The sequence below is a fragment of the Moschus berezovskii genome, chromosome 28, assembly GCF_049115385.1.
Source record: "Moschus berezovskii isolate FMDL1 chromosome 28, NW_MosBer_1.0, whole genome shotgun sequence".
In the NCBI taxonomy this organism is placed as follows: domain Eukaryota; kingdom Metazoa; phylum Chordata; class Mammalia; order Artiodactyla; family Moschidae; genus Moschus; species Moschus berezovskii.
The window spans coordinates 12,267,528-12,283,265 of record NC_142487.1 but is presented as its reverse complement, the minus strand read 5'-3'; the positions used below and the strand labels follow the sequence as shown (position 1 = coordinate 12,283,265).

The 15,738-nt window shown below is 48.4% G+C and overlaps 1 protein-coding gene across 1 annotated transcript in view; it reads right to left on the bottom strand.

Annotated features, from left to right (window-relative positions):
* The window catches only part of LDLRAD4 (low density lipoprotein receptor class A domain containing 4), a 65,280-nt gene extending 57,467 nt beyond the window's left edge, over positions 1 to 7,813 (bottom strand). The window contains 2 exon segments of the mRNA XM_088833368.1: positions 4,532 to 4,982; positions 7,665 to 7,813. Coding sequence (XP_088689494.1) covers positions 4,532 to 4,571 — 40 coding nt within the window. The 5' untranslated portion in view covers positions 4,572 to 4,982; positions 7,665 to 7,813.
* Between the last annotated feature and the right edge of the window lie 7,925 nt (positions 7,814 to 15,738).

Sequence of the window (15,738 nt, the reverse complement as noted above, 5' to 3'; positions counted from 1 at the left end):
AAGGACTGATGCTAAAGCTGAAACTGCAATACTTTGGCCACCTCATGCGAAGAGTTGACTCACTGGAAAAGACTCTGATGCTGGGAAAGGTTGGGGGCGGGAGGAGAAGGGGACGACAGAGGATGAGATGGCTGGATGGCATCACTGACTCGATGGACATGAGTTTGAGTGAACTCCGGGAGTTGGTGATGGACAGGGAGGCCTGGCGTGCTGTGATTCATGGGGCCGCAAAGAGTCAGACACGACTGAGCGACTCAACTGAACTGAAACATAGTTTGGGGGAAAAAAGTTTTATAGAGCGATAGTTCCTATGGACCATGCTCTGACAGCTGACTCACACTGTGAACAGCTCTACACCTGGCACAGTGGACACTCAAGGTGAGCAGTCCAGGTCAGAAAGGGTTCCAAGGTTGAGCCCAGATCCGAGGTCACAGGTCACTGCACCCCATGCCCTCAGACTTCTGGACACAGCATTAGGAGCACAGCAAATGTCACAGATGCAAAGTGACAGCAAAGCTGCTTGAGACACAGCATGCACCTCTGACAAGAAAGGTCAAGTTCACAGTGCAAAAATCACACATCTGAAATGTTCAAGAAAGGATTCGAGTTTCCAAAGCGTGTCTTGGCCCTACAGCATACTGATCAAGAAATAACAGAATTTGAAATCTCTGGCTTTTTAGTAAAATAGACTTAAAAGAGGAAGTAAAAGTCATTTCCCAGGCCACACTAACCATGGCCGGGGTGGGTGGGGCTGGGACCATGACATTGAGATTTATCATAAGAAATAAATATTTGGTCTCAGTCACAGTTTCTGACTCAGGGCTCCTAAAACCCTTGGAATTTCCTAAATGGTAAGAGCCATGAAGGTGTCTTTTGTTATTCATGCCAAGGCCCTGGTTAATGAGGTGACTTTGGGAAGCCCCTAAGGATAGGACTGGTTTCCAGGGGAAGTGCACACAGGATCAAAAGGCTGCAACTTTCAGCCCCACACTCAGGCCTCTGTTGGAGAAGGGCTGGAGACTGAGCCCATCCCAATGGCCATCCCAATGGCCAGTGAGCTCACCACTCCTGCCAGGATAATGAGACCTCCATAACACCCCAGAAGACAGGGTCAGAGGGCTTCCAGGCTGGTGATCATGGGAGGTCTGGGGAAAGTGGTACCTGAGAGGATGTCAGGCTCCACACCATTTCCTTATACCACTGTGCCCTGGCCTTTCTTGACCGGTAACATTATTACTCAACTGTTTCCCTGAGTTCTGTGAGTCACTTCAGCAAGTCTACCAAATCTCAGGAGGGACCACAAGAACCTCCAGTTGATCAGCCGGTTGGTGAGAAGCACAGGTGACCACCTGGGACTTGGGACTCATGTCTGAAGAGGGCAGTGCCTCGGGGTCTGGGCCACTTCAGGCAGAAAGGGTCAAAACTGACAAAGCTGCAGGACATCAAGCTGTGTCGCAGTTGCCTGGTGCGGGAAACACCCACATGTCTGGTGACCAGCACTGTGAGTGCTGTGTGTGGACACAGGAAACAGAAGAGTTTTTTGCTTTACCAACAAAAACCCTGGCCCATAGCCTGCACGTGGCTCCGAAGCTGGCCAGTCTCTTTCACCAAGATGGTCCCTGTCCTCCTCCTAGGCCCTGCCACTCTCCCTTCATCCTGGCACCTATACGCAACAGGAAAAACCCGCCTTAAGGCCCCAGGCTTTCCATACCTTTCTTGTAGAGATGAAACCTATGAGGACCAATCTGAAGTCTGTTGCTTACACTCCAGGTCCTACAAAGACACAACCATGAGGTTTCTACAAAGACACCCTCCAACCAAAGACAACTACAGAAGGTCGGGACCCAGTGGTACAGAGTCATCAAATCACACAGGTGACCATCATATTAATTCCTGACTTCACACAGAAACTGAGGCCCAGAGAAGTTAGGTAACTCACCCAAGGTCACACAACTAAATAAGGAAAGAAACAGTAACATACCCCATCATCGACCTCTGGTATCAAAGCAAATGGCCAGGGGTTTAGTATCTGTTCTCAGATGCACTCTTTTAATATCATAAAGCAGTAATATTAAACTATACTGGACACATACAAATAATTGTTCCTTTTTTATCACAAAGGAACAGTTATTTTGGGTTCATTATCTTGATATTTTCATTTATACTTAAAAAAAGAAAAATTGTAAGATATGGATAAGTAAATCTAAGAAAGGAAACCTCATTATGTATTGCTATCACTAAGAGGTAGCCACTAGTAACATTTTGGTACACATCCACCTATACAGTCTTTGTTCTTTGAGTATAAAAATAAAAGGATCGCCTTCTTCCTATTGTTTTATGACCTACTCTTTTCACTTAAAAATATAAGCATTTCTCCAGAACGTGAAACACTAAAACATCCTTTGTAGTAGCTGCAGGGAATTTCATCACAATGATATACCACTGTTACTTAATCATGTGTTATTCTGGGACTGGTTCACTCTATTTATCTTTTTTTTTGTCTTTTTTTTGCCATGCCACAGGCTTGTGAGATATTAGTTCCCCAACCAGTGATTGAACCCAGGCCCTTGGCAATGACAGCATGGAGTCTTAACCGCTGGAACTACCAGAGACTTCCTCATCATATTTTAATATTGCTATATTTCTAAATTTCAATTCTGCCACCAGGGTCAGCAATCCCCTTTAGTCTCCCGTCATCTGCAAATTTGATAAGCATGTTTTTTTAATCACCTTCACCCAAGTGCTTGACAAGAAAGCCTGGAGACACAGCCATTAGAGTCCCTACCTTGCTGATGCTATTCATTCATGGATATGTTTCGTGATCACCAAATAGAAACTCAAGTTATTCAGGAGTCTCCCAGTCATGACAAATATTCAGTGTTTCCTTCATTCACTATATGTATTAAATGTATTATAAGCAGCACTGACATAGGAACTATAAAAATGTCTGCAAAGAGGAATACTTTCATACATGAGAACTTTTATGACTCCTGTTCACAAAAAAAGTACCTAGATTTGGCATTCCAAAAATTGTTTTTCACTTAAAAATCAAAAAGACTTTAAAATATTTCATAAACTTTTTGATTAGAAAAAAAATCCCTGCAATGCCAGAAACTGCTTGGGAAACACATTGAGATGGTTAAAATTGTTTAAGTCACTAGAGATAAAAATCTTTTAATTCAAGGTTTAGCTACTGGGCAACTTTCACTGCCAAGCCATGAGCTTCTAGAAACAGATGTTCATATGAAAGCATGAATTCAGGCCACAGCAGCAAGTCCTGGAACCAGAGCAATAGCTTGTCGGTTCTGACCTTATCAGTTCTGACCTTATCTGACCCGCGGCACTGCCCCTTCAGACACGAGTCCCAAGTCCAGGTAGTCACCTGTGCTTCTGACTACCCAGCGATCAATTGGAAGACAGGTTTCCAGGCCAGGCTTGGCAGCTGAGGAGGGTTCTGGAGAGCTGAGCTCCACATGCTCCTCAGAAGCAGCCACCACACTCGTCTTCCTGGGCCCTGATCACCCAGGGGCCCTCCCCAAGCTGGGCCCCCAGGAGGGAGCTCCCGTGTTTCACATGCTTGGCTGCTCTAGCCGTGGTTCTCCTGTGAGAGCTGCATGTGGCCTTGTTGGCTCTCAAACCAGCAAAGGGAGCAGGGCTGGCCCTGGTGAGTGTCCACGAGCAGGGCGGGCAGCAGGGGCCAAGCCTCAAGCTCTCTCCAGGCACCTGACACCCCAACCTGCCTGCTATACACAACCGGGAAACCCACAAACTCGTGGGGCTCTCAGAGTGAGAAACACAGTCACTTCTTGTAATTTTCCCACCATCCCTCCCTTAATAGGAAAAAACCTCTTTTATTTAAAACTGTTTTCCCTGGATTCCATGACGTTCTTCAGCTTCAAGGTCCCCATTTTATAAACAAGGAGTCAAAGGCCCATAAGAATCAGTGGCTTCCTGGGATGTTAAATGATTCAGACAAAGAACCAAGATCCAACTCAAAAGCCCCTGATCATGCCTTGGCTCTGTGCACCATCCAGACAGAGCAGTTCCCTTTGAGGGGTGCAGACCAGATGGGGCAGAGAGGGGCGCGTCCACAAGTCCTTACGGGAGCGGGTCAGCGCTCAGAGTTGCCACCCACTACCGCCTGCATGTGGGTGAGGCTCAGAGGGAGAACATACTCATCGGCCATGACTGTTCCCTCAGAGTCTCCCAGCTTTGGGCAGACAGACCCCTGACATACGCACTGCAAGGGATGGATTTTTTCAGAGGCAGTGGCTCGTGGGATACTGTGCGCCCTATGACTCAACAAAGCAGAATCATGAAGTGTCTGATGCTGTTTCAAATTCCTCACTACAGAAAAGGATAAAACACCATAGTTTTGCCAAACTCATTCTCCGCGGCAGCCTGAGCCCCCAGACACTATAGGGCTTCAGCTCCTAAATGCAGACACACATTCAACTCCTAGAACTGCTCAGTATCTCGTTACCTACTAAAAATGAAATAACATGCTCAGTTCAGCATGGAGGATTCTCACCTGTGAAAGCATTCGTGGCCTGAAAGCCAGCTTCCTGCATACTGCTCCCCAGCAGGCCTGGCTCCAGCTCCTCAGCTGTCCTGTCCCCAGGAACGTCCAGGAGGCCTCAGGTCACCTCCATCTCAGCTTGCTTGAGGCCATCTGCTGCTGTCTGGCTTCTGGGAGCATCTGACGCCGACCAGCCTGGCTCCCAGCCCGAGAGCAAGTGGTACCTGACACAGCACCCAGTCCAGCAGCACACACGCTGGGGGCACTGGTCACATCAGCTGTCCAGTCAAAGAATGAAGGCCATGGTGGACCCAGGAGCAAGAAAGTTGTGCCATGGACACCAGCCTTCCCACCTCAGAGGGAGGGCTTGGCAGTCAGCATTCTCCAGAAGTCTCAGCTGCTCCAGGTAGGGAGGCTCAGGAAGGTCTGATCTGCAGCTCTCTGTGCTTTGCCTCTCCCCTTGCTGAAATTAAAAAGAAAGATATCACTTTCCTGATGATCTGTAAAGCCTGAATTCAGTAGACCACAGAGGCCAAGAAAGAAAACGAAGACACCCCCAGAGCCATGCCTGAAACCACACTGCCGGCACAGTGGGGCAACCTCTCCTGCTGCTGTGAGGAGCCAGATGAGGGTGTTCTGTCCCCGGAGCAAGATGCCACCAGAGGCTCCGAGCAGCTCCAAGAACAGTGACAAAGGTCACATGCATCCAACACAGACACCTGGAGGAGAAACCCATTTCCTCAGCAGGTTCCCGAGGTCTTGGAAGTGGATCTGAGGTCCACACCCACTGCTCCCAGCACACCAGAAGGGACAGGGGTTGAACTGTTTCAAAAAGTGACCCTCGGGGCGGGGGGGGGGGGGGAGGACAAAGGCCAGTGGTAAATTTATTGAAAGAATATGAAGGAAGAGGAAATTTAACCTATAAACTGTTTCATATATATTACATAGAACATGATAATAAAAGTACTTTATAAGTACTTATCAGCTATTTTAATGCTGTTAAACTATATAAGAAGCAACATGAAGAATGTTGGAAGCCCAAAGGACCAGACTTTTAAAACAGAATCCCAAATATGAATCTCTGGTATTGGAGAAAAGGAATCCTTTTTTCCATTATTATCACTTCATGCTAATCAATTTATAGTCAATTTTTATAAAATATAACTTTATTCCTCTTTTTCAAACTAGAGAAAAGAAAAAAATTTAACAGCACATAACAGAAAGAAGCCTTCTGTTAAAACCCTCCTGCTATAAATATAAGGTAATAAAGTAAAATATCACTCATACAGATGAACCGGAAGGAAGGCTTTATGTATTAATGAAGCACCTTAATTATATTACAAAAGAAATTCAACTGCATTGCCCTCATGGACTTGCAGTAATAATCTCAGTTAATGAAGTGCAGCCCAGTAGGAGTCCTCAAATTTAATGAATAGGTAAAAAATTTAATTCAAAATCATTTATGTAATTGGTGGGTCTGAAGTGCTTGAAAAATGTGAGAAAATGTTCTTTCTCTGAATTTAAACATTCCATACCAAATGACCAATACCCACAGTTATCAGCATCCCACAGGCCAACACCAGCGTCTAAAGTGCCATATGCACTGAAGCCATCCACCTCAGGGAACAGAACTGCCAGATAAACATAAAAATCCACCTGCCCTACAACCCTAATAACCTTTACTCTAGGCTAGGATGCTTTCAATGCACAGGAATACCAGTTTGTATTTGTTCTTTCTCTGATCTCAAAGAGAAACACAAGTGCAGTGAGGCTTTTGCTGTTTTATTGAGGAGTTTTGTTTAATTACCTTGTTTTGTTGCAAAAGGCATGCTAACTCAATTAAAAAACAACAACAACCAAGGTTGTTTTGGTTATGGGAAAGACTGAGGCTGATGTGGACTGAACAGAAGAAACAACACACTCTTCCTTTCTTTTCTCTTCCTGTCACAGTCACTAATGCTTAACTTTGCTTCTTCAAAAAAGAGAGATGGAGACAGGTGTGTAACAACTCCCTGAGGTCGTGGGCATAGATGGTCTTGGCCTGGATGTTTAGGGAATGACGTGTGTGATTCCCAGCACAGGCTGAAAGGACAGCATTTATTTCGATTTTCTTGACTGACTGATGATGAGCATATTCCTACATATATTTGACGTCTCTTTATAAGCATTTTCAAGTGAAAATGAAACTGTAAGTGCCATAAAATGTTTTCTTCCTAACCACTAACAACACAGAAAAGATGCCCTTTCTAAAAACACACGGAAAGAGGGGTGGGTCTCCACTGGGCTGGGAAACAAGGTGGGGGTAACTGGGACCTGGAGTCAGCAGAGGCACCACATGTCCATTTTCACAATTCAGTAACCAGTCAAAAATCAGGAAAAAGGTGCAGAAGCCTAACACATCTCATTCCTGCCTGCCTCCCACCATTACAGGCCCTGCTTACCTTCTGGTCTCAGAGGTGGCCCCTTGCCCACCCCTGGAGCTAAATGCAGACAGAGCTGGTCAATGCAGATCTGGCTCCAGGCCCTAGAAGAGCTGTGGCTGCCTGCAGGGTGCTGACAGCTCAGCCATCTCTCCTGGGGCAGCAAGCCCCATGGGGATGTTTCCCCTGAGCACCCAAGGCACTGCCTGGCAGGCATCAGTAGGATGAGCCTACTGAACGACAGAGGAGTGGGCCGAGGCCGCTGGTCTGATGAATGACAGAGGAGTGGGCCGAGGCTACTGGTGCTGGGAGGAGCAGTAGAGAGGCTCGGCTGACCCTACAAACCAGCCTGCTGCCCTGAGCAGAGCTGACAGATGGCATCAGGGCTGAGAGGCTGTTCTCCTCTGGCTCTGATCTCTGAAGGCACAGGGCCTCTGTGACCACCCCACGGTCATCACACAGCAAAGCGCCCATACTGGCCCATTGAGCTCACTGCTCTGAACCTTCTTGAACCACGGGGACGACTCTAAACCCACAGAGGTCACAGACCCTGCCCTGAAATGAGTGCTCAGGAGTCGGGATCAGCACCTGGTCTCTGACCCTTCCAACCACTGTTTTTCCCACACTACTTCTGAGTCTCAGGTCATCTTCAACACCCTGGTAACACTCAAATCAGGAAAACCTGGAGGGAAGAGGAAGAATAAAGAGAGAAAGAGGCAACTTACCCAGGATGCAAGGTCACAGAGTAACCTGGACTCATTCAAGAGCTCCCTCTATACAAGCACACTACCATCACCCTGTCGGGGACACACTCACATACACATGTGCTGTTTACACCAAGAAGATGGGCAGGTCTAACCAGGAAATAAATCAATTCAACATTGCACTTGAAATATATGGTTAAGTCCCTCCCATAACAGAGCAACAGTTACTAAGGAAATAGAGCACGCGAGATGGAAAAACACTCCCACAGGAAGAGACAGTTTTTAAAACGTGAACACCCACAAAACCTAAGTAAGCTGAAGAATATGTTTACCACTTGTTCACAAAAACTCATACGAAACGCAGTGTCCCTAGAATCACTGGGGAGAGAAAAGAACTGCATTCCACAGACAAACCCTATCATGAAAGCTCAATTGCAGAGACACAAGGTTCAGGCAACACAAGGTCACACACTGGGCACAGAGGCCAAAGTCAACAGAGAAGTCAAACCTCCTTTTCTAAAAACCTAGCAACACGAGTACAAGTGCAGTGCATCAAGGATCAGCACCTCAGTTTTGTTGCTGATTTCCACACACCATGGACTGTGCTGGCCTCTTTGGCGTGCCGGTTACCTGGGTGACGGCCAGACAGACCAGCCCCAGGCTCTGGGTCAAAGAGGCCCCACCTGAGGCCCCACACTGCTTGATCCTCAGAGTAAGGAGCACCGAGGGGTGAAGGGATGGTCCCACCCTCGACAAATCAAAACATTGTAGCAGTGTGCCACACTGCTTACCAGAGGGGAAAAAAACTCAACTACTGACTGGTTGGGCTTCCCTTGTGGCTCAGCTGATAAAAAATCTGCCTGCAATGCAGGAGACCTGGGTTCAATCCCTGGGTTGGGAAGATGCCCTGGAGAAGGGAAAGGCTACCCACTCCAGTATTCTGGCCTGGAGAATTCTATGGACTGTACAGTCCATGGGGTTGAAAAGAGTGGGACGCAACTTTCACTTCACTCACTGGCTGGTTCATCGAAGGTCAAAATGGCAATGGACTCTGAGTGAGACAGTGGTGAGAAAAAGAGGGACAAGAAACCTGAGGGTCTGCTTCTGGCCCAAGCCTGAAGTCCTCCACCCCATGGACAGACTCGCAGACCTGGGCAGTGCCAGTCATCTAGGACTTGCTCACAGGAGCCACCATCCTGCCCTGGGTCAGGCTCAGCCAGGCTACAGCATCCTTGCACACCCTGAAGCGTCAGAGCTAAAGGTCCTTTCTGATCCAAGCAGGCCCCAGCGGCCGTGTCTCTGGTCAAGGGACATAGGACAGATATGCACAAAAAGGACACAGCAAATGGGCCCAGAAAATCTGCATAGAAACCAAGTCTGAGACAAAGGGCTGTCTGCATGACAGTACAGGTCTTTCTCACTGTTGTTCATCTCTGGGATTTGAGTGTATGACAATCCGCAGCTGTTATAACACAACCTCAAAGCCATCGAGCTCTGGGCAGCTGGATGGGCTCCAGGTAGTCAGAGGTAAAACACGCTTCAAATATGCATACAAGATGCAAGCAGGGAAGGAGGCAATTCCATTAGACAATCCTTTAAAATGTCACCTCAGCAAATCCAAACACTTGATAAAACCTAAAGGACCTCCTTATTGCCAAATTCAGACCTAAACTGAAGAAAGTGGGGAAAACCACTATGACCTAAATCAAATCCCTTATGACTATACAGTGGAAGTGAGAAATAGATTTAAGGGACTAGATCTGATAGACACAGAGTGCCTGATGAACTATGGATGGAGGTTCATGACATGGTACAAAAGACAGGAATCAAGACTATCCCCAAGAAAAAGAAATGCAAAAAAGCAAAATGGCTGTCTGAGGAGGCCTTACAAATAGCTGTGAAAAGAAGGGAAGTGAAAAGCAAAGGAGAAAAGGAAAGATATAAGCATCTGAATGCAGAGTTCCAAAGAATAGCCAGGAGAGAGAAGAAAGCCTTCCTCAGCAATCAGTGCAAAGAAACAGAGGAAAACAATAGAATGGGAAAGACTAGAGATCTCTTCAAGAAAATTAGAGATTCCAAGGGAACATTTCATGCAAAGATGGGCTCAATAAAGGACAGAAATGGTATGGACCTAACAGAAGCAGAAGATATTAAGAAGAGGTGGCAAGAATACACAGAAGAACTGTACAAAAAAGATCTTCACAACCGAGATAATCATGATGGTGTGATCACTCACACTCACCTAGATCCAGACATCCTGGAATGTGAAGTCAAGTGGGCCTTAGGAAGCATCACTACGAACAAAGCTAGTGGAGGTGATGGAATTCCAGCTGAGCTATTTCAAATCCTGAAAGATGATGCTGTGAAAGTGCTGCACTCAATATGCCAGCAAATTTGGAAAACTCAGCAGTGGCCACAGGACTGGAAAAGGTCAGTCTTCATCCCAATCCCAAAGAAAGACAATGCCAAAGAATGCTCAAATTACCGCACAATTGCACTCATCTCACACGCTAGTAAAGTCATACTCAAAATTCTCCAAGCCAGGCTTCAGCAATACATGAACTGTGAAATTTCAGATGTTCAAGCTGGTTTTAGAAAAGGCAGAGGAACCAGAGATCAAATTGCCAACATCCCCTGGATCATGGAAAAATCAAGAGAGTTCCAGGAAAACATCTATTTCTGCTTTATTGACTATGCCAAAGCCTTTGACTGTGTGGATCACAATAAACTGTGGAACATTCTGAAAGAGATGGGAATACCAGACCACCTGACCTGCCTCTTGAGAAACCTGTATGCAGGTCAGGAAGCAACAGTTAGAACTGGACATGGAACAACAGACTGGTTCCAAATAGGAAAAGGAGTATGTCAAGGCCGTGTATTGTCACCCTGCTTATTTAACTTCTATGCAGAGTACATCATGAGGAACGCTGGGCTGGAGGAAGCACAAGCTGGAATCAAGATTGCCGGGAGAAATAGCAATAACCTCAGATATGCAGATGACACCACCCTTATGGCAGAAAGTGAAGAAGAACTAAAGAGCCTCTTGATGAAACTGAAAGAGGAGAGTGAAAAAGTTGGCTTAAAGCTCAGCATTCAGAAAACAAAGATCAGGGCATCTGGTCCCATCACTTCATGGGAAATAGATGGGAAACAGTGGCTGACTTTATTTTTTTGGACTCTAAAATCACTGCAGATGGTGACTGCAGCCATGAAATGAAAAGATGCTTACTCCTTGGAAGGAAAGTTATGACCAACCCAGACAGCATATTAAAAAGCAGACATTACTTTGCCAACAAAGGTCCGTCTAGTCAAGGCTATGGTTTTTCCAGTAGTCATGTACGGATGTGAGAGTTGGACTATAAAGAAAGCTGAGTGCCGAAGAATTGATGTTTTTGAACTATGGTGTTGGAGAAGACTCTTGAGAGTCCCTTGGACTGCAAGGAGATCCAACCAGTCTATCCTAAAGGAGATCAGTCCTGGGTGTTCATTGGAAGGGCTGATGTTGAAGCTGAAACTCCAATACTTTGGCCACCTGATACGAAGAGCTTACTCATTTAAAAAGACCCTGATGCTGGTAAAGATTGAGGGCAGAAGGAGAAGGGTACAACAGAGGATGAGATGGTTGGTTGGCATCACCGACTCAATGGACATGGGTTTGGGTAGACTCCAGCAGTTGGTGATGGACAGGGGGGCCTGGCATGCTGCAATTCATGGGGTCGCAAAGAGTTGGACATGACTAAGCAACTGAACTGAAAGGACCTACAGTCTGAGCTCTACCCAAACCAAGCTGGAGAACACTCCCCAGATACTTAAGCAGGAAAACTGTTCCTAATAAGTCAGCATAGATACCACTACATGCTCATATCATCTTAGAGTGGGGGTGGGAGGTTGAGGGGGAAGTGCCCATGGTGTCGCCGTCTTCCCTTCATTCCAGGGAGGAGGACAAGGAGGCCCAGGAGGAGAGCACACACTCAGGTGATGTGGGATGAGGACAAAGCCAGACCAGACCTGGGTATCAGTCTCGACTTGAGCTCCAGGTTCTCCCACAGACACAAACCAGCCAAAGGAAGAAGCTGAGGAGGGGCACAGTGCACACATGAACCTCCCGCCTGTGGGGCTCAAGGGATCCTGAGACAATCCCCATTGTCCCAGGCCCAGCTCAGGCCATGCCCACAACACCAACATGCCCAAAGGGGAAGGTACAGAAGGGCCAGGGCTCTGGTGCAGAGCCAGAGTCGTTGGGCACACATACTCTGACCGAAGGGCCCCTGATCGAGGCTGAGCATGTCAGGTCACCTCAAGAGTAGATGCCAGCCAAAGTCACCTCTCCCAGCCTGGAGTGAGGGGGCAGGCCAGCTCCTCACCTAGCATTCTCCCTCACCCGACTTTTCCACAGATAAAATCAGCTTACAATGGGCCTGATAGGCCAAGAAAAGGGGGCCCCGCAGGAGTAACGAGTGTAAGAAGCAAGAGTAGGCAGCTGGGAGCAGAAGAGAACAAGGGCCACGGAGCCCCACACACACACGCACTCCCACACCCGTCACCCGTCACAGCCACTGGGCCAACGCCTGCACACCCGTGCCTCCCCCACGACCTCCTCACACTCTGGCCTACAGAACACCTCACAGGATGCATCTTCTCATTCAGTAACTTGTAGGGTCCTGACTCTTGCACGGCACTGTTTTAGGTGCAGAGGAGACAGCAGTGAGCAAAAGAAACCCAGTTCCTGTCCCCATGGCACCTGCACCTATCTCTGTGGAGGTGTTTCTAATGGAAACTTTTCTTGCTAATCTTTGCAGTCACAGCACTGACTATGCGGACTAGCATACAGCAGGTACCCAATAAATGCTGGTTCTATTGCACTGATCGCATTGGAGCTTCGGTCAGTCACCCACTTATCACTCTACTTCCTCTGCCCTGCCTCAGCTGCACAAAGTGCCAAAGGCCTAGAACCCAAGGAGGCTCTGGCCACAAGGTATGCACACCAAGAGGGTGCGCCCCATGGAGGGTCAGTCTGGACATCTGGAGCACAGGCAGGGCCAACCCTCCTCCACTCAAAACACACTGGAAGGAGAGCTGTCCATACAGACAGGCTAGAGGGCAAAAGGCCAGGCTCTGAGGCAGACGGCCCGGGATTTACCCCGGTCTAGGCCTCCTGCAGCTCTGCCGTTACTTAACCCTGAGCCTCAGCTTCCTCATCTGTCAAGTAGATGGCACCACCCTCAGAGAACTGCTGCTCATTTAATAAGAAGCCACGTATAAAACACACCACTAGTCAATGCTAAAGAAACAGTACAGGACTTCCCTGGTGGCCCAGTGCCTTAGACTCCATGCTCCCAATGCAGGGGGCTCAGGTTCGATCCCTGGTCAGGGAACCAGATCCCACAGGCTTCAACTAAAAGATCTCGCATGCCACAACAAAGAACGAAGATCCCACGTGCCACAACTAAGACCCGGACAGCCAAAGGAAATTTTTTTTAAATGACAAAAAGGAAACTTGCCTTTAAAAGGCAGAGTCAGCCATTACAGAAACACTGAGTTTCCTGGCTCCCTGGAAGGCTGGATGGGACAGTGCACCTGTCCTGAAGAGCAGCTGCTGAAGGGGCAGAGAATTCAGAGGAAAGGCTGCATGGTATCTGAGTAATGGGACTACACAACCCATTGCCGTGCACCTAGGGCCTCTGGCCAAGCAAACAGGGCTCATTAGACCCAGTTTCCCCTGCCTTGGTAACAAAGGCCAGCATGTGTGCTCATCACACCAGAAGCAAACAAGTGTTATCCACAAGGGAAGCACCACTGCGGGCACCGTGAGTCCCATCAAGCGTCCCCAGGAGGGGAGACAGACCTCCTGTCACACAGGACCGGCCTTCCCACCACGCAGGGGTGGGCGGTGCTGTCCTGCAGCAGCTGGGCCAGTGTGCCTACCGTTTCTGTCTCCACGGCTTCAGAGCACCCACCACACTACAGAAACCCGTGCGTCCTCAACAGTGCACCCGGCCTGCTTCAGTGCTCACGGCACTGAGTGAAGCTGCCTGTCTTATGCGGCCAGCCTCAGATCTGGACAAGAGAATTCTAGGAATCCAACCGAGAAAACCACAGGGCTCTGGCAGCAGGAGGAAACTGTAAGCACTGAGTCTGGAGCCTGACATCACTGCCCCTGCTCCCACCACTCACCATAGTGGGCCAGGGTCTGCCGGCCCCAGGACTGAGGGCCCCCCCACTGCACTGACAGCCTGACGGGTGACCCTCTCCACACTGAAAAAAGTGTCTTCTTTCCATCTAAAACCAGCCCTTTTCTATTCCCTTCTCCAGAGCCTCTTCCTCCAGATGGGAGCCCTCCTGAGGGGACAGAAGGGTCACAACAGCATCGTCATCCCCCCACCCACTCCACGTGCTCCAACAGTGAGAAGGAGGCGGCTTGATCGCACCTCTCACAGGAGGGTAAGCTCTACTGCTTTTTACCCAAACAGCTTCTAGGCTGGTGTTCCCCCAAATATCCCAAGAGGAAGCATGAAATCATTAAAACTAAATTTTGTCTGTTTTGACTGAAAAATTGAATATACTGATAAATACATTGGAAATACAAAAATAACTGTAAGTAAATATGCAAGACTAATGTCAAAGAGCAAGGAACTGCCTGTTCATTTGGGTTGGGGTCAGAGGCCACGACAGAGGATGAAGGTGGGGCTCAAACCCAGCTTTGGCTTTGACACAGCCGCTTACGCATGGAGGTGCTGTGCTCAGAGGAGCAAGCATGGCTCAGGGCTCAGAATAAGCATTCTGCTGAACATCCACCACTCCACCTGGACAGGCCACGCAACCTCTCTGAGCCTCAGTCTCCTCATCTATTAAGGGGGGCATTAATGTAACCGTAAGGCAGCAATGCTGAGAAAATATATGATGGCACGTAGCCTCCGAACACCCAAGAGGCCCTCAACACACAGCCAAGGCAGAAATGGGGAGGAAGGAAGACGGGCGCAGACAACACTGCCTGGTTGTCAGATCCTTGGGTGCAATGAGGATGGTGTGGTAAGTCGGGGCTGTGAGTGGGTGGGGTTCACTGAACATCACTCTGTGGATGAACAAATACTCAGTTCCAATCCAGGGCCTCCTAGACTGGAATTTAATATTCTCATCTTCAAACAATTACTTAAATGGGTTACCATCAGGTACACTTCTTTTTCCTGACCACAGGCCAAATGTCCACCTGACTTGGCACACCCCTAGCCCTGCTGCTCACCCCACAAGGCCCTTGTCCTGCCCAACACATGAGCCAGGTTCACCGCTCTCCCACCAGCCGTAGGTAATCCCTGCATCAGAGAATCACTCCTATTAAAATGATTCATATCTTCACCTCCTTTGAATAAAAACATGTTATTACATTCAACAAAATCATAAAAGAAATAATAACAAAGGGTGACATCTCAATAACTTAAACCAACACCCAGAAACGGCAGCCTGTGGGAAAAGGCAGTGACTGGCACCTTCAAGGGTGCTCTAGGAGCCCCACCTTTTCCCTCCCACACACACCGTCTCCAGGGCGAGTCCCAGTCACACTCAGCAGCTTGCACCCTGAGCTCAGAGGTACACTGGCAGAAGAGGGCTGGGTGTGAGGATGCGGGTGCCACTGAGACTGGAAAGCAGTCTAGCTGCTCCACTACCATCCGTTTCCCTCCTGGTTCCCATGGCAACACAGAGACCTCAGATCCCAGAACAGAGTAAAGACAGCACCGTGCCCAGTTTCCCTGCAATCTGTTTCCATGGGAACTGGAAGAGAAGGGATGGAGGCTGGGCAGCAGGACTGCCTGAGACGTACATCTCCGTCAGCTCGAGCTGCAGATAGGCTGGCACCATAGGCCAGTGGTCTGCAGGCCTCTTCAGGAGTGCCACGTCCACTCAGTGATGGAGGCCCAGAGACAAGGATACTCACAGCAGGCTAGACGTAGGCCCTCTCGACATATTCAGCAGGTGACATCCCCTCTTTCTAAAAGACCCCCACAAGCCAGGGGTGACCCACTTCAGACCAGCAGTTACACATCTGGCCAGGTAACCCCAGATCTAGTCATCAGTCTGTCAGGAAACTGGGTCAGGATCC